Here is a 26,242-nt window from a genome sequence, read left to right on the forward strand (position 1 = left end):
TCATTTGCATTTCCTTTACCCTATGAACAGTTTAATAAGTACACGCTGAGAGAAACACTAACATCTGGATTGACCTACTGTGTGAACAATACTGAAACACATCTGTGAGCACTGACCAACCCACATTATGCCATTAAACCAGCCGCCACTGTAAAAGCAGAGAGTGTTTATAAGAAACAGACAATATATACACACACATACACACACATGCGGTGTTTACAGTTAATACAGAATACAAAGGCCCCGCTCACACACACACACACACGAGCACGCGAGCGCAGTGACATGAGAGCACACACTTCCTCATCTAATGGCAATGTTTCCATGGTGAATCTGCTGGTGTGACATCTTCTCCCTCCTGTGTGGTGAGGGTTGCCATGGAGATGCTCAGCTCTGACAGTATGTGTTTGTGTGCATTTGTGTGTGCCTTTCTTCCTCCTCTGATTTATACAGTATTGGTTTATGCATATGAGTGTGCTTGATATGACTGAAGACTGAACCTTTTGACTAGTATGAAGGTATGTGTATATATATATGATTGTATACATACATATTTATATAGTTGTTTCTGTGTAACTTTCTGCGCATACGTTGGCTTCTAATGATGATGATATTTGGTGTGTTTCTTTGTGTGTATTTGTGTGTGTGTGTGTGCGTCCTATGTCCTAGTTGGACCGATTCAAGGAGCCGCCGGCCTTTGGGCCCATGTGCGACCTGCTGTGGGCGGACCCCCTGGAAGACTTTGGCAATGAGAAGACCCAGGAGTATTTTGGCCACAACACAGTCAGAGGCTGCTCCTACTTCTACAGGTACAGGATAAAACAAGTCCTCATAGTAGCACCAACAAAAGGATATATTACATAAGAGTAGTGGCAACTTATTATAGAGGGGGAACAGCCCGAATTGGAGTAGATTTAATCACAGATCCCTGCACTTGTGAAGCTTGTGGATATTGAAGGTTGACTGTGATCACAGTACATGTGAATATTGCAGTCAGAAATAAGACTGCTCCTCTCAGATGTGTTCTTTTCTGTGTGTTATTGCGATTTGCCTTTTATTTACTAATCACAAATGTAATACGAGTTTGTGTACGGGATGTTGATTATGAGAGGAGAGATACGTCCTGGCTGGTTACATCAAGTCCAAGATACAACAGTGATTGGGACTTGTACAAGAGACAGAAAATCTTGGCCTCTTCTCTCTCACTCTCTCTCTCTTTCTCTCTCTCTCACACACACACACACACACACACACACAAAGTGTACATAAACACAGCACATTCACAAACACATACACACAGTTCCGTTTCAGCATGAAACGATATCCCACAATCCCCAGGGAGACTGCACGGTTCTGTTGCTATGACGACTGGCTACTCCTGCCAGATATGAAGTGATATTAAGATACAGTGAGAGAAAGAGGGAGAGCAACACAGAAGGAGGGTGATGGTGATGGTGGTGTTCGGGTAGAAGATGAAAGCTGGGACGTTAAAAAATAATTACGGAGGAATGTAAAGATGACGAGCTGAAGCTGGAGCACAGACGGAGAGCCGGTGCAGTCGTACTTGGGTTCCTCGCGTGTAAAAGTTGGTGTTATGACATGTTATCTGAGGAGGAGAACACTGTGTTTTCTATGTTTAGCAGACACAGCATCAATCGTCCTGACTCAGTGTAGCACTGAGGCGGCCATAGCTCAGTCCTGCCTGTGCTCGTTGATGCCCCCTGCTGGTCCCAGCGTGACGTGACATTAGAAAACAAGAGGCCGACTCATCTCACTCTGCTCAACTTTAAACACTTCCATCTGTGTTGTGGTTTATAAATCAGGCTTCATATATGATATAATGACACATGAGGTTTTTTTTGGATAACTGTTTTTGCAGTATTCCGTCTCAGACGTACATTACGTGCTCGCTCTCACTCTTTCTCTCTGTGTCGCTCCTTGTGTCCCCAGTTACCCAGCAGTGTGCGAGTTCCTACAGACCAACAACCTGCTGTCAATCATCAGAGCGCACGAAGCACAGGATGCTGGGTAAGCTGACTGACTGTCACAGCTCAGTCTCTCCTCTCGGCTTAAAAGGGATCACCACTTAATTTAATGGCCTACCTTGACATTTCTATGTGCTGGGCTGTTACTTTGCTTTGTGTGGGAATTGGCACAATAAGAGAAACACACTCCACATTTTTGTCCCTCTGTCACCCTGAAACTGTGTTGTTTGCGTTGTCTTTAACTACGGTCGCACACTTCTTCAAAACAGCATGTTAAGGCAAAGGGCCATGTGAGGCTTACACTACTTTTCTAAATAAAGACAGAGGGAGACAAACACAATATCTGGTGCCCAAATACAAATCCATTAACGGCATCTGTTAACTCAGTGAAAATCCTCTAACTGTAATGCTGCAATTAAGGCAGTGCTATTCTGAGTTGTACTGTTTGTGAACCCATTAACAGCATTTTGTCTGTCCTGCAGCACAATAGTCTGCGTAATCATCCAGGGCCGTGCTGCTCTTGGCAAAAGGGCAGGTTAAAAAGAAAACATAATTTTAGTCGACTGAGCTTCTGTGCTTTTACCTGGAAATCCAGATTAGTCATTGAGTTCTGTAACCTTTACGAGACTGTGCTATCATGCGGTCTTATCTTTGTGGGAACTAATGACTCGTGTGCTTGAGTCAAATATCATGTGTCATCTCAGGAAACACAATCGTACCGAGACATTTTCTGTTTATAATACAGAGATACACATACTTTTTTTAATCACACAATAAATTCATTATTTTAAAAGATGCAGCCCTAATAGTAGCTAAATCAGACCATGAATCCATCCTTTTGGTATATTGTTATGTTCCATAGAGTCAAACTCTTCCAAAACTTGTTATTAGGTTCATCCTTATTTTTACTTTCTACAGCAAAGTGTAATGTGATGTCTTTAAACCAGTGAGAAGTTCCACCAATATCCTGCTTCTTCCATGAGCTAGACTTAAATCTTACTGTGACTACGGTGCTGACACTTCAGGGTCCTTCAGAATCTGCTCAGTGGCACGTTTACACACACACACACACATCTATGTGTGGGCTCCTGTTTCTTCTTCTTTTGTCTCCTCTCTTCTTCTCTCTGAAGCAGACGGTCAGTTTTTGTACACAGAGTGTGTTTTTATCTGAATAACGTTGGCGTCTTTTTTGTGTCTCTCTTTTTCTTCAGGTACCGTATGTACAGGAAGAGTCAGACTACAGGTTTCCCCTCCCTCATCACCATCTTCTCTGCTCCAAACTACCTGGATGTGTACAACAACAAAGGTCTGACACACACACACACACACACTTACTGAAATACACACGTAATAAACATATATGCGAGCACTGTTGTGCTGTATATTCATTTGTAATTTTTATCTTCATTACTTTGTGATTGTAACAGTTTAAGGGAAATGGCTCATCTCTCTCTCTCTATGTGTGTGTGTGTGTGTGTGCACAGCGGCAGTGCTGAAGTATGAGAATAATGTGATGAACATCCGTCAGTTCAACTGTTCTCCTCATCCTTACTGGCTTCCAAACTTCATGGACGTCTTCACCTGGTCTCTGCCTTTCGTGGGGGAGAAGGGTAACACACACACACACACACACACACACACACACGCACACACACGTTTGTGCTTCATTCACAGTGAAGACAATCATATACCCTTACCCTAATTGTAACCATCACAACTAAATGCCTAACCCTAATACCACCCTTTAAAGCCAAAATGTCCTCTTTTTGAAGAACACACACACACACACACACAGTAAGGCCTAATCCACACAGAACCATAACTTTCCTTATACGATCATTTTCTTTTTTCATTCTTAAATCAATTCTATTCAATTAAGTGATAATTAACTCCTAAAAATTAAACACAGTGTCATTTCACAAGTCAAAAAAACTGCCCAAAATGACCCTAAAACTGTATGTGGTGCTGTACACAAAAATACACAAAAAACGGAGAAGTACACATGGAGGCTTTGCATAAAGCTGTGCCATGTACATGACATCTAGTGGGGTTAAAGGTTAGGTTAGAGAGGTGAAGCTGTGACTGTTTATGTGTATATTTGTTGGTGTTTTAAGAGTTTTCTACTCTGGGACAGCTTTTTCCAAAAAATGCCAGTTTTGCAGATTGTCTTAAATTAATGTTTGTGTTCACAAGCCCTCAAACATAAGTAGGTCAAGTCATTTTTGGTGATGCCAAGGAGAAATAATGATGGTAGACATATGATGGTCTCTTTGTGCTACAGTCACTGAGATGCTGGTGAACGTCCTGAGCATCTGCTCTGATGACGAACTCATGAACGACGGAGAGGAGATCTTTGACGGTGAGAAGAAACAGCTAATATGTGCTTGTAAATGCGTTTTTGCGATCATTTGCCGTGTTTTGATTAATGATGACGTTTGTGCTTGAGCGCCTTACAGCCAGTGCAGCTGCAGCAAGGAAAGAGGTGATCAAAAACAAGATCCGAGCTATTGGGAAGATGGCCAAAATGTTCTCTGTTCTACGGTGGGTTTAGACATACGTGTGTAAAGCCCTCGCCTCTGCACGGTTATTTTGTGTTTCCATAAGCGATAGAACCTGGTACAATGTCAAAACTGTAGGTCAATTAAAAATACTAAAACTGTGGGTTCATCTCCAATATTTAACAGAGGAGTCTGGTGTATTTAGCCTGCGACCGCTGTATTTCAGTCCAGTGACTGTGTCAGACGCAGTCTGTGCTCCGGTCATGCAGGAAGTGCAAATCTTTATAATGAGCTGATTCTAATGATTCAGTTACACTGAAAACAACCGCTTTACCAGTCACAAGTTTGTGTGCGTCGCGTGTAAAACAAAGTCACGGCAGTTTCATGCAGCCGCGCTGTGATGACTCCGCCCACGTTGAGGAGGTACTATACAGTAATGGAAAACCAACCAAACCGTGTTGAGGCGAGGCGAGCTGGGACCATGTAGTGGAAACACTGCATACGTCAATGCATTATCCTCTGAAGTCATGGAAAACAGTGTGTGTGTGTGTGTGTGTGTGTGTGTGTGCGTATTTCATTTAACCTCTGCAGAAATTAATCAGCAGTCATCAGATTGTCAGTCCCTTGATACTGTGTTTAAACCCACAAGAGTGTTTTACTGTTTTTGCAGATGTCCATTGTGGGACGGTGTGTAATTCTCTGCATGTCTCTCTTTATCACCTCTTCTCTCTTTTTATTCCACACATTCACACACACACACCTGTCTCACACCCACATATACATACCATCTCTGTCTGTCTCTCAGGGAGGAGAGTGAGAATGTGTTGACCCTGAAGGGACTGACTCCTACAGGCATGCTGCCCAGCGGAGTGTTGTCTGGGGGCAAACAGACTCTGCAGAGTGGTGAGTGTTTCACACGTGCGCGCACACACACACACACACACCTTTCAGAACAGATTCAAAGGGCACACACACACACGTAGACACACACACGTAGACACAGGCTGACTCTCTGCTTTGGACCATCTTCCAGTTCCCTCCCGTCCTCTTGTCATTCTTCTGACTCAGTCACACTCACTCTCTCCACCTCACCTCACCAGTGCTGAGGACACTAACAGCCTGCTGGTTGTGTGAGTGTGTGTGTGAGACAGAGAGAGCGATACGGAATGTCCTGATTATTTAAGTTCCGTTTTCCCGAGAGTGGTTGTATGAGGTGCTGACACACACACACAGTAGTCAATGCTTATACTCACTCAGTACGTAGACATGCACAGTTTAATCCAGCTAAGGTCATAGTCTGACTAAGGCAGGCAATCGGACAACTTGCTGAGTCCGAATATACATGTGGAGGAGGAAATCGATTTATTGGCCGTGTACGTCTGACTCTCTCTATAAGCTAGTGCGTATTGAATCAGTTTGCGTAGTGGTTCTATATGTTTTGTACCTGCTGTACATGTAAATCCTGATGACCACGCCTCCGCATGATTTCCAGCAACAGTACGACAGTTTATACGTCATCTCATTCTACTTCTGGGTCCAACTGATCGTATATGCACGAGTAATCGGACTATGAGTCGCATTATATAGGTGTGTTAGTCCAAGACTAGCTCGATTTTAGTCAGACTAACGTGCTTATGTGCCATTAGGAAAACCAAATTATTGTCTTGGTCAGTACTGAGTGAAATGTGTCTTTCAACATGCATGTAAACGCGAGCTCACTAAATAAAATCTACATCTGTTGAAGGCTGCCTTATCTTCAAGAAACCTGTCGTATGACAGCTGGTCCCTGCTTTTAGACGGGGACACAGGAGCTGCTGTTCTGCTGCCTCATTTACTACATTTGTGCCAGTTTGGTTAATGTGAATGAAGTATTTCCAACACTCAAGTCACAAATAACACATTTTTACATTACATTACATTACATTACATGTCATTTAGCAGACGCTTTTATCCAAAGCGACTTATTTGGTTACAAACAAGAGCTAGAAGTAAGTAAGTGCGACAAGTAAGCCAAACTATTTGCAAACTTACTAATAGAGGCAGCAGTGAATCAACAACTTCAGTGCGCTGTGGTGTAAAATGGCTGACAAAGCAACACAATCTTCAGTGTCTAGTTGGAAAAGTCTGTCTAGCAGTGTGCAGGAGTTAAGTGGGAGTAGATTTTTACCAGGTAAGCCTTTTGTTAAGTGGCTAAAATATCAGCGCTGACTCATGTGTCAGTGCCTCATACAGCAACTCTTCAAAGAAGCGGAACTGTTTCTTGTAAAGTCCAATGATGCAAAGACAGGCCGTGAGTGGACATGAGTTAACACCAGCTACTGCTGACTCTGACCCTGCCCTGACTTCATCATATGACTGAAGCCTGAAACGACAAATTAGTCAACGCGGTCCGTTCACTACAGCGTCAGTGTGTGTGACGGGTGATTATGTTCATTTACTAAACCACGACATTGACAGTTTTTACTAATGTGAAGTCAAGAGGCAGACAGGAAAGTGTGACAAGTGAGAGAGGAGGGTTTTACATTTAATCAATAATTCATCGCTCTTATCATGTCTGAGAAAATTGTATACAGAAATCTTCCCTGACTGCACTTCACTCCTAAATCTGCTTCATTTCCTGCCGGCAGTCTTTTCTGGCTAATTACTTTTTTTTTTTGTGATGGACCAACCCAACCGATTATTTCATCCATCTTGATCTTTGGAGGATCCTCCTCAAGCTGCAATTTCCCATAACCGCTTCTTTGCCTCCTCAAGCCTCACATTTATACATAACTGCACAGAAGCATGTTTCAGCCTTCACCCCTTTCTTCTCCTCCTCCTCCTCCTCCTCCTTTCTTTGCACTTCATCTTCCCTCTGGGGCTGTCGTCTTCTCTCTCTCTCTTCCTCTCCTCCTACCTCTTTACTTTTCTCTCTGCCCATCCTTCAGCTACCATTGAGGCCATAGAAGCCATCGAGACAGTTAAGGACGCCGAAGGTAAAATCTCACTCATCTCACTGTGTGTGTGTGTGTGTGTGTGCGTGCGTGTGTGCGTGTGCAGCATGGCTGCGCTCTCAGCCACCCATGCTCATAAGATCATAGATTTTCCTTACCCACGATGCACTAAGCTCTTCTAACCACATCAGCGCTCACAACAAAACTAAACCCTGTTGCGTGCTAACGTCGCCACACTCAAACACACCAACATGAATACACATTTGCTTCGGCTAAAACAGGAATTATCACACTGCACCTTCGCTGCCAACACACGCACACACACGCACACAAACACACACAATCATTTATTTTCAGTCCCATTCAAGTCCAACACACATCACACGTCTTACACAGAGTGTAGAAGAAGAGCGGGAGTGTGGGTGGGAGTGGGTGTTGTGGGGGTGGGCAGGGTCGCTCAGACCTCTCCTCGTCTGCAGTGTGCTACTGTCCTCTCTATATTTCGTAGGAGCTGTAGTTCTGTAGAGGATGAACATGCAATCAATCTGTTTCTCACCACTCACCTGTAAAACTCACATTTTTAAAAAACTAACTAACGGTAAAATATTCTAAATTCAAAATTCAATTCAGTTTTTCAAAGAGCTTTTGACCTAATTCCATTCTTCTCCAGGAGAAGTGTCACCTTTAGTACAGAAGGTGATGTTCTGAGGTCATTTGCTGAAGAACAGTGTGGACATGGTCAAAACCCCTATGATTTCTGCGAGTAAGATTTTGTGAAAAGTTCCAATATGCAATACTTGAGCTTCGCAGTTGAGCATGCATGTACGACCAACATAAATATTCCATTATATTCCATATATCGATCAAAACAGACACTTTGGAGCCCTGTCACAGCTCTTAGAGCTCCCCATCGTAGGAGATGCCAGACAAATATTAACTCTGGACTTATCTGTCTCGTCTCCTGAAGCCTTTGTATCCAAAAAAACTAACTTTATTTGAAAGTAAATCCTGAGATTCGCCTTCTGTCGGTCAATTAGTTTGAGCAACTTTCTGCCACTACCAAGTGGCTCGTCTGCATTCAGCTGAAACTCATGTTTCATGTCATGTAGTGTGACATCACTCTTTTGTCAAGACTTTAGTCCTCTGCTACATATTTACATAAGAAATGTATGTATCCTGACACCATGTGATGCTGAATGATGCATATTGCATTATTGAGTTTGGAATATTTTAACCACAGATGTGTTTACATGGATAAGAATGAATCACCAAATCTAAACCCATAGTGTAAAGAAAAGAGACAGAATTTGACAGACAGGTTCTCGTGTGCTGCTGAACAGATTGTGGTCATGGATGGTGTTTGTGTTTATTCTGTGTCCATAGACTGAGTTATTAATCTGCATGCGTAGTTAAGTGTAGTTTCTGTGTTTGTACACTTAGCGCTGTCTTTGGCTTACACAAACTACAGTCCATAATTTGTTTAAGAAAATAAATTATGGCTGTGTCCTGTGTTATGTTTTACTGTTCTGTAATATGATATGTTGTATGTCTGCTGTGTAACACAGCAGCAGTTTGTGAGGAGGTACGTGAGTGTAAAGGTAGCTGATTTTAAAGCATGAAACTCAAACATCATGGTGTTCATGACAAATTCTCTAAGAAATCATCCTCTGCGACATATCTAATATAAAGGTGTTCTTCACTGATTTCAAAATGTTCAGAAACTGTAGAAAAAGTGTCTCTTACATTCAAACCATTGTCAAATTCATTCACACGATGCTAATTAAGCCTAAATCGCTCCACAAGATTCAGCATTTCTCAGTATAGCAATGTTTAGATCTCGTGTTGTGGGGCGTGATTCCCACGCTGCACACAGGAAGTGATCTGTTTCGGAGGCAACACAGCAACACTGGGCGAGTAAACACTGAGACGACTGCAAACAGGTCAGAGTACGACTGAAAACACAAAGAAGCGTCCATGAAAGGTTTTCTACTGCTGAAAAATCAGTTTGAGGGGATAAAAGTGTATTTTCATGCTGCTGCATACACACAACTGCTCCAATGCAGTCATGTCTGATAGTTTTGCTTGACAGGTAACACCTCAGGTAAATATTATAATGACTGGAATAACTGACAATAAAAAAGAGGTGAGAGAGGTTTTAAGGATCTACTGTGCTATGTTCAGTCTCTGTGTCTGTCTCCTAATAAACCAGGTGTCTCAGACTACTGATCTAGGATCAATGGTGCACTGACCGAACTAATCCTAGCTCAGCTTTCTGACAACAGATAAACACTGGCTGATGTGTGTGTGGACGTTGGTGTAGGAAAAGTGTAGATGTGCACATTAGGCATGGGACGATCCCAAAATTTCATATTATGATTATTCTGACCTAAATAACGGCAGTTCTAGTTGCGATAATTGTAGAAATCTGCTGACAACTCTTAAAATGCCTGTAAACACATTGAAATCCCTTCATCTTCTAGTGCAGTGAGAGTCTTATAAAGATCGTTATACAGGGTTCCCACAGGTCCTTGAAAGTTAAGGGAAAAAAGTTGTGAAATTGGAAAAAAGGCCCTTTAAAGTTTTTGAAAATCACCCTAAATAGACATGGGTCACTGAAAGCGTTTGAATTTTGTGCAAGAGAAGTGAAGTTGATATTTGTTTGTTAATTGTTTGTTTTTAAGCCCTGCATGGCTTCATGTACGTAGACTAGGCAGAACAATGAGTGAGTAACGTGAAGCAAGAGAGAGCAAAGGACGACGTCATGCCTGGGAAATGTAAATTCCATTATCTCTGTTTCACCAAACAAAACTTCAGAGACTGACTTTGCCCAAGAGTCCAAGGACAATCACTTGTCCTGATGCAGAGCGTGCTGCAAATCAATAAAAGTCCCATCTTGAGGTGTGTCAGCACATTCAGTCCTTGAAAAGTCCTTGAATTTGATGTCAACCAAGGTGTGGGAACCCTGATTATAATTCAAGAGGTACTGAAATGGCTGCAGAGATGCAGACTCCCCCGTGTGGTGCTTCAAAATAAATCTCTAGGACTGTATGTTGGTGAACTGGACAGTATTTTCCAGTCCTGATAAAATCGTATATTGTCCCATTCCTAGTGCGTACATTACTGAACTCTGTTTATCCAAACCACTGATGGCCTTCAGCTTAAGGGAGCATCACAAACAAGATTATCCAAATGTTCTTTCTGGTGAACTCAAATGAAAGCCTTTAAAATTTGAATTTGAGCACAATGTGTGCTTATTCAAGCTACTAAAATATGGTTTGGAATTTCAGTGGAGTTCAGTGTGATCTGAATCTGCCCTTCAAAGTTGCCACGGGGTTTGGATACACACGACTCTACTGAATGTATTTTTGGATATTAAGTCGTGTATGCTTGTGTCTGTCTGTGTGTGTCTGTGTGTGCGTGCGTGTGTGCGTGCGTGTGTTATCTTTGCAGCCATCAGAGGCTTCTCCCCGCAGCATCGGATCAGCAGTTTTGAGGAGGCCAAAGGTCTGGACCGGATCAACGAGAGGATGCCACCGCGGCGCGACGCCGTCAACAGCGTGGGCCTGTCAATGGGCCGCATGAACATGGGAGAGCCCAATGGCACCGACAGCAACAGCAATATCCAGTGATGGACTTACACTCCCACACGCTCTGACACATACCTACAGTTACGACACTGACATGGTACCATATTTATAGATACGTGTATATAGGCATATTAAAAAACAGCATCTCACACACACACACACACAGTATTTCATACACGGCTACAGACGACACACATATGCAAATACACACACATGATTTACCTACTCCTTTTCCTGTTGCCCTCAGCTGTATCTAAAGGCATGAGCGTACCTGGACTTTACCACCAAAGGCTGAATCTCCTCATTGTACTGATCGGCCATATTTAGAGAACTACAACTCCCATGTATCTGCACAACAACGACAGGGGGGGGGAAAACTGTTCCCCCATGCAAAACAGGACGAGCTGCTGTTCATGTGTGTTGGGATCACCAGTGTAGGCATGATGTGGCTGTGTCAGTGTGTGTGTTTTGTCAGGTGGTGGTGGGGGTCAGGTGTTTGCACGTGGAGTTTGGGGTGGGGGGTTGTGACGATCAAGGGTTGGGGGCGTTTAAGATATGCGTGGTTGTTTTTCCTGTTACTGTCCCACAAACAGGAGGTGAAAGCAAATTTGCGACGGGATGATTTTGTAAGGGAACACGTTCTCCTGCCTGCGTGCACATGCTTCAACATGTCAATGTCCGTGCGGTTATATTTGAAAAAGTGTTTTCGTTTCGCAAAACACAGACTGATGACGTTGCCATCGACCGGGCGACAGAAAGAAAAAGTTTTGGGACGTGTGGTGTGGTGTGGTGGTGTGAGATAATCTCAGCTGCAGTGTAATCTGAGCCCCTGCTGACCTTTTCTTCTCGGAAGGAGATTCCCGTTTGCTTTTGTAGCACTGCACTGCACCCGTCCTCCAGCCTGAAGCCAAGTGGAGGCTCTCAACCCCCACCCGCCTCCTGAAATACTCTGATCCCATGCCAGAAAAAGCCCTGAGACTGGGGGCCGGATCAGATTCCACCAAGTGTTCCTCCCGACCTGTTGTGTGTAAATAGCATACATTAAGAGGCTCTATTGCACATCTGATGCATATGGTCACGTGATGCCCGATGCAGTATAGTGGCATTAACATGCTTTACAGTATGTACGTGAGAGAGTTGGGATTGAAATGTGAAGTCATACTCTATTCATTCTCTTTCTACATCCTCCTTTCTTCCTGTGTTGCTGTCTGCTGCCAAACAGCAGCGATGGTCGGGAATCTCCGGCCTCAAAAAAAAAACAACAAAAAACAGGAATTGATATTTCACAGAGGAAACAAACTCTTCTGGTGAAGGTAGCAGTCCAGACAACAAGGAGAAATCAGAAGAAAAGGTCTTTGTAAAGCATTTATATTAATGCATCAGTGCATGCAGAGTTAAGTTCTTTGATAATAATGTGAAGATTATATTTGTGCTCTGTGTTTCACTATGGTAGGACATTTTCTTTTTGTTTTTCTGGTTAATATAAATGAACTGAGGAATAATGAATGATTTATTTTGTACATAATGTTAATTTATTTTTTGTATTCATTTTGCGTTCCATATTTTTTTCTTGCCTCCCCACGTTTTCGTTTTTCTGTTTTCTTTTCCACGACCTGTGTTTGGCGGTTTCTTTCGACGCTGTACAGAATGACGGTGCACACATCTACTCAACGTGTCGAGTCAACGTTCTCTCCTCCTCTTCTTTGTCAGTGTACAGGAGTTGTTTTTAAAAACGATAAATATGAATAATGACAAACAAATATTAAACTAGCATCGATGAATGACCATACTATATACAGAGGCACAGGCATTCAGGCAGCCAGACGCATGATTGCATGGTTAAAAACTTGCGCTGTTCAAAGCAAAAACGCAGCAAGAAACATTTTAACAGAAGATCCAGTGTGTTGCCATCACAGTTTAAAGGAAAAAAAGTGTAATCTCTCTGATCATAATTCTTGATGATTCCTCTTGTTATTTGATGATATTTATGATTCTATGATTATTATGATTCTATTTATTATAGACATTATTCTTAATATTTAAGCTCTCTCTCTCTCTCTCTCTCTCTCTCTCTCTCTCTGCTGGTTGCTCTTCATATTGCGTTGCTCCTTGGTTGATCTTGTTGTGCTTTTTTGGGAGAGGTGAACCCCCCTGGGAGACCCTGTGCCATAGAAATTGTGCCACGGTTCTGACTCTCTCTCTCTCTCTCTTTCTCTCTGTCCCTCACTCTCTTTCTGTTTTGACCCACTGTTTCCCAGTCTCTCTCTCTCTCTCTCTCTTGTTTTCTCTCTCTCTCTGTCCCTCACTCTCTTTCTGTTTTGACTCCCCCAGTCACTAACACTGTAAGCATGCCCCATGGGACGATCCACTTTTTTACTCTTGAATAAAATATGCATGAACCTTTGGTATGAATACTGTGCTTTTTATCTGTAAGAGTGAGTGTGGACACACACACATACACACACACAGCACTGAAATGTTCTACTCAACAAAAAGTACCACTATTGCAACAATTGACAACATTTTACTTAAGTACAAGTAAAAGTACTGGTCTAAAAATGTACTCAAGTTAAAGTAAACAAGTAACTTAAAAGTTACAGTACTTAGTTACTTTTCTTTTAACAAGGTTGGGCTTCTTTCTTGAACGAGAGGACGTTAATTATTTTCTAATTAAAGGCGAACCTTTACAAATTAAAGTGATGACAAAATAAAGTATGTAAACGCATAATGTCAGTCAGTCAGTCATCATCTAACCGCTTTTTTCTTCCACCAGAGGGTCGCGGGGGGTGCTGTGCCAATCTCAGCTACATCGGGCGATAGGCGGGGTACACCCTGGACAGTTCGCCAGTCCATCGCAGGGCCACACACAACTAGAGACAAACAACCATTCACTCTCACACTCACTCCTATGGTCAATTTAGAGTGTCCAATTCACCTAATCCCCACACTGCATGTTTTTGGACTGTGGGAGGAAGCCGGAGTACCCGGAGAGAACCCACGCACACACGGGGAGAACATGCAAACTCCATGCAGAAAGGCCCTTGTTCCAACCGGGGCTCGAACCCGGGTCTTCTCGCTGCAAGGCGAGAGTGCTAACCACTACACCACCGTGTGGCCCAAACGCATAATGTATCAGTCAAAATGGGTCAAAGGTCACAAATGCTTCTCACTCACTCAGGGATCTTAATTAATGCCATAAAACATAGTGAAGAACAGAACTTCATACTTAAGTAAAAGTAAAATGACAAATAATCTTCTCAATTACAGTAACGTGAGTAAATGTGCTTCATTACTTTCCACCCCCACACACACACACGCACACCTCCACACACACACACACTTCCACACACACCTCCACACACACACACACACACACACACACCTCCACACACGCACATGCACACGCACGCACACACCTACACACACACGCTACAGAGTTTTCCATCAAAGCCGGTTGGACTGACAGGACCAGTTATAGAGCTGCTCAATAACAACATGTTCTCATCACCTAAATCACCGTCAGTGTATCGCTGGCTAATATGCTTTGCTCAGTGTTTCCTCAGAGTCACTTTAAAGATGTGAGCATGGAACTCATATAATCAGATTTATCGCTCGAGGAGTAATTGTAACAATACAACAATAACATTTTAAAACACTTGAATTAGAGCTAATGAACGTAATAAAGTGGAAAAAGTGATGTGAAGATTATTATTATTATTGTTATGATTCCTCACCAGAGAACCTCACTTGTTAAAGCAGAGGTCAGAGGGTATAGTGACAGTGAAACACATGAAATCAGAAGAGACGAAGATAAATATAAGAAATAGGAAAACTATGTATGTGCATGCTGGAGTAAAAAAAGGCTTCTAAGGTAGATGGATATGGGCCCAGCTCTAAGTTTCTGTGGTTAGAGGACGAAACAGCATCAGGAGTCATGAGAAGTCAAGAGAGACATCCACCTGACATCCACCAAGTATACTGACAGACAACAACATCTGCACAAACACAGGCGGCCGCGACAGAAAAGGGTTGAGGAGTTGAAAGTGTACGTGCAGTAGTTCATCTTTCCAAAAGACGATGTAAATGTTGACATTTCATCACACAAAAAAATAAAACTAAGCAACATAACACAACTCATTTCCAACCTGAGATGACAGTTGGTTTGGTCCTTGTCAACAACACGAGCCACCATGACAACACTGATCCCAGGAAACCACTGCAGACAGAGAGAGAGCAGAATAACACAGTGAAAGTGAATTTTTGGACTTGATTTAACATACAGTCGTACTACATACGTGTATATTTGCTTGTGGACATTGTGTTTTTGCTTAAACGTCTTTTATGAGCCATTGAATTGCCCCTGAGGGGGAAAATAAAGGGTATTTTTATTTGTGCAGCAAACAGTTATTAACAACTCTTCCACAGTGAAATGCAATTTGACAGGTTGCCACGGTGACACTAAAGTACAAATTGGTTTGTCATTATGAAATATAAAGTTTTATGATGAGAAAAAAACTTTTTCATTTGTCTCTCTCACACTTGTTTTAAAAAACAATAAAAACAAAAACAAATGCTCGATAATGGTGTGTGTGTGTGTGTGTGTGTGTGTGTGCGTGTGCGTGTGCGTGTGCGTGTGTGTGCATGTACAGACAAAGAGAGCAAACTTCCAGGAAATCAAAATTGAAAGTGTGGGACAGGTAGTGATAGGGTGGAGTGTCAGAGGCAGAGTAAGAACAGAAGTAAAGGAAGTCACAACAAGGTTAGTACCTGTATTACTTTATCTTATTTTATTTTGAAATACAAATGTGATAAAGACTATATTAGCCACAGATATATTCTATGATCAAATCCAGTTCTTAATATTTTTGAAAGTCTTATTCATGCTTTTATCACGACTTGTCATTACACTTTACGTTGGCCTCTCAGCCACTTGCTCGTCTGCAGTCTTTGAACAGCGACAGCAAATTACGGCTTTTCTTACACTGTCAGAGTCAGAGGGAGCGAAAACCACAGTGTGTTGAGTGCAATTTATTTCTGGAATGTAAAAACACGACGGCATCAAAAATGAAAGCATTTAGAAACAAATCACACAGCTCATAGAGAAACAGAAGATATCGTTGTGCTATTGTTACGTTTTTCCTGATGTTTTCCTCAAGACACACTGGTTAAGATTTGAAATGAAATAGGTTTGAGAAAGTTTACCCATCAGCGTCACATCTGAGAGTGACACTGACTTTCTATTCCCCGAAGGATGCAAAGCCAACAAGATGCTCTCATCCCGCGGTCTCGGGGGAATTTACCTAAGGTGTGCGCTGCGACGCTGGCTGCCATAACAATAGGAGGCATCATGTTTCTGTCTCCTGAAAGGTTATTTGGCTGGGTTGCTATGGCAACACTTGTCTTGACCCTTGGCCCTCTGCTGCACGGGCTCTGTCTGCTGGCAGAGGAGATGCTGCACCACTCAAACACAAGGTGAGATATGAGATGGAGTAAAGAGGAAAGAGTGCCTCTGGATATTAACTATGCATAAGTGCCGGTGTGTGCGAGTAAGTAACATCCACACAGACAATTACAACCTCCCTCAGCATCTTACAGCTCAAAGTTTTAGTTTACTCTCTCAGAGTAAAACAGTTTTCAGTGTAAACTCATTGTTGTAGGACTATTTTGATTAAATATTTGCTGTATAACATTATAATTTAATTGAGCATTCAACAGTATTGTGTTACCCAGGTATCGAGGGAGGCTGAGTCGTGTGCCTTCAGCCTGTGGTTTGGGGGGAAAGACTCTGCTGGCTGCAGTGTTGGGGATCCTCCTCCTCTACGGGGTTGGATCTCCTCTGCCCGACAGTGGCCAGTCCTGGACACTCGTCTTCCTAGTGCCCATTCTGTACGCGCTGCTCAAAAGCCTGGGCGTCCTGGTAAGATCCAGACTGCAGATGCACGCAGAACAACTTTGATTTTCCTCCTTCCACTGTAGAGCACACACACCAAAAAACACGAGTTTGAAATGTTACGAGTGTAGGAAATGTGCCACAATGTAGAAAAACAGAAACTTGCTGTGAGGCAACAGTGTTAGCCACGACTCCACCGTGTGACCCTTCTTAACCACTGGAAATCAATTAGAAACATTCAGTATGTTTTAGATCAAGGGTGTCAAACTCATTTTTGTTCAGGGGCCACATACAGCACAATATGATCTCAAGGGGGCCGGACCAGTAAAAATAGCAAAAATAATAGAATAATAACCTATGAGCAACAAGAACTCCTTTGTTTTTTCTCCTTTGTTTTACATTTAATGAAGGATAATTTAAATTTACTACTTACACAGCACACTGGATCTTTTAACAAATTCATCCTGTGGGCCGGATTGGACCCTCTGGCGGGCCGGTTCTGGCCCCCGGGCCGTATGTTTGACACCCCTGTTTTAGATAATAGTCGCTATAATGTTAAAGCAGTGTCATTTAGAAAATTGAATCTCACATGGCAACCATGGAGTCATTTATTATTAATAATTAATAATAGTTTACGTTATATAATAAATAAATATAAAAATAATAATGATAATAAAAATGATAATAAAGTTTTAAAAAGCAAATTTAACAGGCGTCTTCAACTTTCACATTAATCATGATAATTGTCAATATCGACTGATGTGAAAATTGTATATAGTTATAACATTTATCATCCAGTCCTACATTTAGATCATATTAAGAGGATAGGACATAGAGTTTTGAGTTAGACTTGAAAAATCTCTGATTCAGACTTCACTTCCGACAGAAGAGTCCCTGTGTTGAAACACCTGTCATTGACATGTCTTTTCTGGAGTAAAAATAGACTCAGTGTTCATCTTCATCATGACAATCACACTGTCCTCAGAGAATTGCATCGTCTCCCCTCAGACTCTTTACTGCAAGCCAGGCTTTGTTCTGTGTGTTTGTTTCCTTTGTACCAAAGTCTATCTGGGAAGACATTTGTCCAGTTTGGCTGCAGGGATGTCCCCTTTTCTCTGCCGCGCACCTTTAGACAGGTGTTAGGCAGCTCCTGAGCAGAGGGTGAGGTGTCTGTGTGCTTGTCTGTGTGCTCGGTGTGCAGGGTCCTTCAGAGGTGGAGGTGTCGGACATCTGTGAGGGGAGGAAGATGAACGTGGCCCACGGCCTGGCCTGGTCCTTCTACCTGGGTTACTTACGACTGGTGCTGCCACGTCAGTAATGACACTCACACAATGCTATATAATACTCTATACTATGTCTGTGTTTACGATCTTATGTCCACACTAAAGGGATAGTTCAGTGTTTTTGAGGTAGAGTGTCAGCCTGTCTGGAGAGGGAGAACTGGAACTCCATTTTTGTTCTCAGTTGGATGTTGAATTTTCATCTTCTGTCCTCATTCACATCAAAACAACACATATCGTGGTTCCCTCTCTAAACAGGTACTCAGCTGAAGAACCATATTTGTGGCTGTGACTGAAGACCTATGAATGAATATGAACATATGTAAATGATTCAAATGTGTCCCTGTGTCTGTCTGTGTCTCAGGTTTGAACGATTCAATCAAATCATTTTGTGCCACTCATCAGTCGAGCAGTCCCTGCTGGGGCCGCGGCTCCAGGAAGCTGCTCATCCTGATTCCTCTTAACGCCAACATCTCTCACAAGCTGGAAGACGAGGACGACAACATCCGTTTCTACGACAACCTCCCAAACAATGAGATAGACAGGGCAGGAGTCCGCGGCCGGGTCTACAAGCACAGCGTCTACAGAGTTCTGGGCGAGGATGGGAAGGTAGTTGTGAATGTAATATAGCAGAGTTACAGGTTCCACTTTAAGTTGATCTAAGTTCATGTGTATGAGATTACAGGCAGACGCATATATCTCCCAGAGAAGCTGCAGCTTCAGTGCTAAACTACTTGTGCTGTAATTCAGTTCTTATTGCCAGCGTGGGTTCAGAGACTGCGTGTGCTGATATTTTCTGCTTTGATAAGATTTGTAAAGACTTCACATCATAAATGTGACAGAGAGAGAGGGAGTCACAGTAAAGTGACACTCGGGGGACGGTTTCTCTATATTGTTTTTCAGCATTTCAAGATGACACATCAGTGTGTTTTTGATGCAGTAAATCTAATAGAGATTTCACTCTGACTGGACAACATAAAAATCCAGTATTTTACAGGTGCAAGTTGATAATGAATGTTTAACTTTTGTCATTTATTCCATTGTATTTATAAAATACACTCCAATGACGCGCGTGTATGATAGAAGATTAGAGAAGATACAATAGGATTAGACAAGACCTTTATTAGTCACAGCAGCAAAGACAGTAAAGATAAAGGTAATAAATAATAAACATGCATTTCCACATGTGTGAAAGTACAATATAGAAAGATATTAACATTACACTATAAAAAGTTAAAATAGAATGCAGACAGTTACCAGAATATGTGCAGTATGGGCTCAGAATGTTGCTGCGTAACTACTCTGACTGTTGGTCCCAATGGTCTTTTTGTTCGTCTTGTGCTTTAACAAGTTCCCACCAAGTTTTGTGACCTGCGTGCAATGTTTCAAGAGTTTTTTGCATGTTAACCCTCAGAAATGACAGCAAAGTCATGCAATAATAACAATAATCTGAGGGAAACAATGGGCTTCTCACACAAATTCATGCTCGGGCCCTAAATCATTGACTTTAACATGTTGCCCTTTTTACATATTTAAGGTAAATACAATCTGCACACCAGGCCACATATTTCACTAGATTTGACTTGGATTGCTTTTGATATATTTGAGTGTGTAACTTTTAGACTCTCCCTGAGGTTTCAGCATTTATTTCACTGCTAAAGTTTTGTTTTTTTTACTTACTCTTACTGAAGGTTAAGGTCAGAGAATATCACACCATGATAAATCCTATGAAGATACTTGGGCCATACAACTACAATTGACTGATTGAACATTGATTGGTCTGGTGTGACCGATGGTCCTATTCAGCAAATGTTACATAGTATTACTTTAAATAAACACGTATACTAACCTTTATTACTACAGTACATTTTTAATAGTAGGGCATTCACTTGTAGTGACAAAATCAGACACCTCTTGATGCCTGAGATGATGATTATGATGTCTAATCCTGTATTTTACTGAATGACTGACACATTGATTGATAACAATTACTTTTACTTTTATATATTACAGTGTAAACATCAGAGTTCTCTTGTCTTGAACGTCTCTAGAACTACACGGACCTGTGCTGTTTTTTCAACAAAGCCAAGTATCACACTGAGACGCATTAAGAGAAATATTTATAAATAAATATACAGCAGCTGCAGCCTATTCTTTCCCTGTCGGTATACAGCATGAGCACCACCTTCTGGCTTGTATCAGAATTCACCGGTAGAGTAACTGCGCCATCTATCGGTAAAATGTGGTAATGAAGCATTTCTGGTGCTTTTGAAGGATTATCTGTCAGGAAAATGCACTATATCTTTATTTAATGTTTGTCTTTGTGTGTGTGTGTGTGTGCTGATAGGCCCATGACTGTGTGGCAGAGTATGCCACGCCTTTGCTGACATTCTACAACATGTCCCAGGAGAGAAGTGCAGGCTTTGGGGAGCCTGAGCGCAGGCAGCAGGTCCTGCTCTTCTACAAAACCCTGCAGAACATTCTGGATCAGTCGCTGGAGTGTCGAAACCGCTACAGGCTCATCCTGCTCAATGGTCAGAGAGCAGCCCAGTGTGTGTCAAACTGTTTCAAGGGGATTCCACTTTTTATTTTAGTTTGGAAATCAGGACGTTTCTTTTAATAGATTTGTTTTACAATTTATGTGTTAAAGTTTTTTTTTTCTTACACAGCAGAAATATTCTGCACTGTAAAAAAAAACAAAAACTAAAATGAAGAGTGAAGGTCAGTGCTGGGAACGTGTGCAAACCTTATATAGCTTGTTAAATTTGAATTTAAACTTCTTTGGAGACCTGTAACGGTCAAACTAAAAGAAATAGTTTTTACTGTAACTGTGCTGCTGCTTAAGCTCAGAGGGACAAACCTGGTAAAACAATCCAAAAATAAACGTAAAAATGTAATATTTTCCTTTCCCTCCAGATGAGCATGATGACGACCCTCACTACTTGTCCAAGACCATCGTCGGACACCTGCAGCAGCAGGAGAAAGAAGAGTTCTGCCTCACAACACCTCCTCAGCAAGACACGGGGCACCCACTAGCAGGTGTCCGGCCTTGTGTTCCACACGGTGACTGGCAGCACATAGAGGCAGAGAGCAGGGAGCCCACGCTCATGATCAGTCTGGATAAGCCTCAACCTCTGAAGGAACCTATTGAGATCACTGACCATTTCCAAGAGGCACCATAATAAACACACACACACACACACGCACGTTTGCACAGCATTCATAGTGAGGACACGCATAGACATAATGCATTCCTTAACCAACCTAACCCTAAACTAACCCTAACCAAGTCTTAACTAGACAGAACATGAGGACCAGCCAAAATGGCCTCACTTTCCCAAAATGGCCTCACTCTCTATGGTTTATACGTTTTTTTGGTCCTCACAAAATGACCCATACAAGAAGACACACACACATTCTTGTGCAGTGTTCTTAGTGAGGACACAAGTAGACATAACACATTCCCTCACCCCTTAGCCTCACCTTAAAGGTCAAATGTGTACCATACAGCTGTACATGGACCAAAGTATGAAGTACTGAATCCAGGTCTTTCAAACAGGCTTCATCTTATCTCCAATGAAGGAGAACCCTTCAGCATAACAAGACTGTATGGTGTGATGAGTTTGGTGTGGAAGAACTTGACTGACCTGCACAGACCTCAACCCCATCGAGCGCCTTTGGGATGAACTGAGCAGAGATTGAGAGCCAGACCTTCTCGTCCAACATCAGGGCCTGACCTCATTAATGCTCTACAGAATGAAAGGACACAAAGTCACATAGAAACACTTTCAAATGTTGCTTTAAAAAACTTTAAAAGCGTGGAAGCTGCTATAGCTCTAAAAGAGGAAACAGCTCCATATTAAAGTCCTGCATGTGTGATACGCGTCCGAATACTTTTGTCCATATAGTCTATATAGGAAGGTTAACTATCAAAAATATGAACATGCTATCCATAAATATGTTTGTGTGTAATTGCTTTAAAATAAAAATAATTTGGTTTTCGTGGCGTCAGAGTAAAACATTACTGTCACTGACTGCAATAAAAACAAGTGTGTATGAATTAGCGTGAATTAGTGTGATCTCAGTGAGACTGTAGAGGGCAACAAATGAATTACTTATTTGTGGATTTGAGCATTGTGTTGATTTGGGTGGAACTATTTGCATAATAAGCACAACATGCAGGTTGCTGTAAAAACATGGGGCCTCCATAAAGGATTGATTGATTGATTGATTTGTTTATTTATTTAAATGTCATGCACGCAATAGTGTCCAGCACATAAGGGCTTATAAGACACCAAACAAAGATGACACCATAATATACACGTTCACAATTTCATAATGATAGTTCTCCTGTAAAAAACAGCAACAAGAAAGTCATTAGGTTTGGTATAATATTCTCTTTCTCATTAACCACACATCGTCTACAAACAACCAAAATAAATCCGGGTTCTCCCCCTGGACTATGTCTAACTAAATGTCCCTCTTGTTTATTGTATTCATGGCAGTGGAGCAGAACAGGAAATTCATCCTCAACAACATTCAAATCACAGAAAAAATAAACGCTACTCTTCAGGTATCTTTACACCTGCCTGTTTCACCGCCTCCAATGAAATGTTGAACAAGGTTCAGTAATATAATTATTTTGAATTCAAACATAAGTGTATGCGCTTTGGTTTAATCCAGATCTGCTGTCAATGAATGGAAGTCAATGTAGTGTTCTAAGAAGAATAGCTGTGCAAACCTGTGTGTGTGTGCTTGGTGTGGGGGGCGGGGTCAACATGAGTGTTTTTTACAGCGATCAACAAAACAAGCAGTCACAAGACACCTGACACCCTGTTCATACATGTGACACATGCACACCTGACACGTGCACGCACGCACACACACACACACACACACACACACACGTACCGAGCGGCAGCTGAAACAGCTCCCTGAGGTTGCATCAGATGTTTTCTCTATCTTCAGATTCAAACCTCATCATGTTAACGTCCACTCATAAACTCTGCATTTTAACACGTGCTTAACAAGTATAACATGTCTGTGTGTAATTGCAGCATGTAGATGGAAATAAAGCAGCGTTGTTTGAACATAAACTCCACTGTGTATGGAGTCTATTTGGCAGCTACTGTCCCTCATCCGTGAAGGGAACACATTTAGTTTTCTTTGTTTCTTATGGGAGATTTTTCACTTTAACTCTCAGGAAATCATTCCACAACAGAGGTGGTGGAGGAAAATCATACACCTCACCTCCACACAAGATAGAGTCAATTATTAGTCACACAATGGGGAAATTCACATTGTTACAGCAGCAAGGACAGTCAGGGAAAAGGTAATAAACAATAAACATGTTTTTTAACATCGAAGAATGTACAATAAAGAAGATATTGACTATTAATGTTAAAAAAACAAAGGAATTACAGGAAGCCCTTATAAGCTTGATTCTGTTCATGCACAAATTAGGTGGATTCTGTTGTCAGTATTGTTTTTCTCATTCATTTCCACAGGCTGATGCAAGCTCCAGGGTTTTTAACAAGTTCATAGTTCATTTACTTTGCTCCACACTGAAGGAGCTGAGATAAACAATGTGTAACAGTAACAACCTTTTATTAAATAAAACATTTTAGTCGATAATCTAGAACAAAATCAAGTTTCAGATCAACATGAACCTGTGGACAGTAATATTAATGCAGCCTATGGTTTTTGCTGTAGAAAGCAACACAATAAGCTGTGCTTGAGATGATAAGTGTGTGTTCAGATCAACACGGACTCTTGTTTACAGACATGTGAGTTGGAGCTGTGGCCTCAGGCTACGGAGTCTGGTTGATCCTGTTCTCAACCAAAAACACTTCATCCAGCCGACATCAGCTGACACATGGAGAATTTGACCCATTGTTTGGGATTATTATTGAATAACACTATCTTAGAGGCACTACTAGGTTCCTACAGCTTTACCTGTGACCATCCACACAATTTATAATATGTGTAAAATGTAAGAGGAACAATGTCCTGAGAGGATCAACCTGAAACAGTTAACATTTAATAATACATGAATAATGCATGAAGTGTCTCTAAAGCACATAAGTTAAAACACACTATGAGAAAGTAGTGAGTGTATGCCGTCACCACATTCTGTAATTCCCCCACAGCTCCATAAAATGACACTTCCTCTGTGGTGACAACACTTTCTGATGACACCATGTAGTCTGAACATGATTGGTTGGCAGGTGTGATGCAACAGTTAGGGTTTTTACAAAGAAAGAATTGTTAATGTGTTAACTTCCTTATGAGTGTCTGCTCTCACGTCATGACATTTAGCCAACCAGCACGTAGCATATATACATATGTGTGCGTATATGTGTGTGTTTGGATTAGTTACTCTTTTCTGGCACAAACACTGACCTTGTCAGGACCAGTAGTCCTCATGGAGAACAAAACTTGGTCCAAAAGAGTCAGAATCTCATTTCTGATTAACTGGTCAAGTTTAAGGCTATGGTTATGGTTAAGGTTATAGATTAGGCTTTGATTGATCTCTCCAAATGAATGGAAAGCTGTGTGAACCTAACCCAGTTCATGAATCTTTGTGAGGACCAAATAAACGTGTTAATAATAATAATAATAATAATAATAATAATAATAATAATAATAATAATACATCGTATTTTTATAGCGCTTTTCTTAACACTCAAAGACGCTTTAACCACAGAAAGAGAAGACATTATGTGACATTTGAATGGTCTCATGTTCTGTCACACTGAAAAAGAGGGTTAGGGTTAGAATTAGGTTTAGGTTCAGTATTTAGGGTGTGATTTTAAAGGTTAGGGTAAAGGGCAATGCTATACAAGAATTTGTATGAAAAAATGTGTTTAGTGGAGTGATTGTCTACATTTTCTTGATACTACTTTGAGTATTTTGACTACACATACTGCAATGAGCTATACTACTTTTCTTTTTTTTTAATAATATCAGGTTGTCAACCACAAGTGAATCTATTTGGGGTAAATATTTTCTTTGTTAAGGGAGGGTTACAGTGAATAAATATTATGCAGTCAATGAAGGATCAAAACACAGTCCTGTGTTGAATGGATACGCGTCTGATGCTCCACCAGGTGTGTGTATGTGTCTGAATGGCGTGTCTTACTCACCTGTGAGTAAGGCAGAGCTCATGCCACCGTGTCTAGACTTGATGTGCTCACAGACATTCATTTGGTGGTTGTAAGCAGGAAAAAAAAGATACGGAACTCATACTTTCTTAATGAATTAAAACTGTAGTGCATAACTTTTAAATACAAACAAATGTCCATTACTTTCAAACCATTGTCAAATGAGCTCACACAATACTGACAGTGTCTGTTATCTCCAAACGACTCTCTCCGTTTCTCAGTGTAGCTGTGTCAAGATCTTTCTTCCTAGTTTTATTTTATAAAAACAGGTTTGTACACAGCACACATGCTGTATATACATACTCAATGTCTTGGTTTTGGTGTAGCAGCACTACAGCTGCCGCATAAGCCGTGTTTCCACCGAGTGGAGCGGTTCAGTACGGTACGTATTTTTTGTGTTTCCATTCAGAAAAGTATCAAAATAACTGTCCCCGACCATAAAATGGTACATTACAATCCAGTAGGAGCTAGACCACCCACAACATCAGCTGACTGGGCAACAGAAAAGCTTCACTCCCTTGCGACCGGTGTTTCTTCGATGACTGCAGTCTATTCTCATACAAAGCCTGACTTCTTGTTGAGACAAACAGCCACAAACTGATGTCCCCCATTGTTGTCTGTTGTGTTGCGTTCGATCATCGGGCACAGCCCACATGCCACCAACCAAGTAAAGGTAGTGTTCTCAGTCGAAACACAGGCCTGACCCAGAGCTTTACCATTCTATACTGTACCATGATAGAAACACCACTACACAGGCCTGGCATGTGGATGAAGACTTCCTGAAATGATGCCTTATTTACACAAAACCTTTTCAAAACAAAAAGATACGTTACCTTACGTTTTGTTCTGTTTCTGTGTGGATATTGCTTGACTAAGCCCACTGTCAGATGAATGATGCAGCATACA

General features: G+C 41.6%; 2 protein-coding genes across 4 annotated transcripts in view; both read left to right on the plus strand.

Moving 5' to 3' along the window:
* Positions 1 to 11,475, plus strand: part of ppp3cb (protein phosphatase 3, catalytic subunit, beta isozyme) — a 33,902-nt gene extending 22,427 nt beyond the window's left edge. For 2 of the 3 annotated variants that reach the window (XM_044040261.1, XM_044040262.1), the window contains exons 6-14: positions 670 to 809; positions 1,951 to 2,028; positions 3,197 to 3,291; positions 3,470 to 3,595; positions 4,267 to 4,344; positions 4,442 to 4,526; positions 5,289 to 5,386; positions 7,411 to 7,458; positions 10,867 to 11,475. In XM_044040261.1, coding sequence (XP_043896196.1) covers positions 670 to 809; positions 1,951 to 2,028; positions 3,197 to 3,291; positions 3,470 to 3,595; positions 4,267 to 4,344; positions 4,442 to 4,526; positions 5,289 to 5,386; positions 7,411 to 7,458; positions 10,867 to 11,045 — 927 coding nt within the window. In that variant the 3' untranslated portion in view covers positions 11,046 to 11,475. The remainder of the gene's footprint in view (positions 1 to 669; positions 810 to 1,950; positions 2,029 to 3,196; positions 3,292 to 3,469; positions 3,596 to 4,266; positions 4,345 to 4,441; positions 4,527 to 5,288; positions 5,387 to 7,410; positions 7,459 to 10,866) is intronic. The other variant, XM_044040263.1, reaches the window with a different exon arrangement.
* A 4,225-nt stretch (positions 11,476 to 15,700) lies between these two features.
* Positions 15,701 to 21,404, plus strand: sting1 (stimulator of interferon response cGAMP interactor 1). Its single transcript, XM_044039805.1, has 7 exons — positions 15,701 to 15,762; positions 16,254 to 16,475; positions 16,734 to 16,920; positions 18,095 to 18,203; positions 18,538 to 18,782; positions 20,521 to 20,707; positions 21,090 to 21,404. Exons 2-7 carry the CDS (start codon positions 16,255 to 16,257, stop codon positions 21,353 to 21,355), a joined length of 1,215 nt encoding a protein of 404 aa, XP_043895740.1. The 5' UTR covers positions 15,701 to 15,762; position 16,254; the 3' UTR covers positions 21,356 to 21,404.
* The last annotated feature ends 4,838 nt before the right edge of the window (positions 21,405 to 26,242 follow it).

Source organism: Solea senegalensis, linkage group LG12, assembly GCF_019176455.1.
Source record: "Solea senegalensis isolate Sse05_10M linkage group LG12, IFAPA_SoseM_1, whole genome shotgun sequence".
NCBI lineage: Eukaryota > Metazoa > Chordata > Actinopteri > Pleuronectiformes > Soleidae > Solea > Solea senegalensis.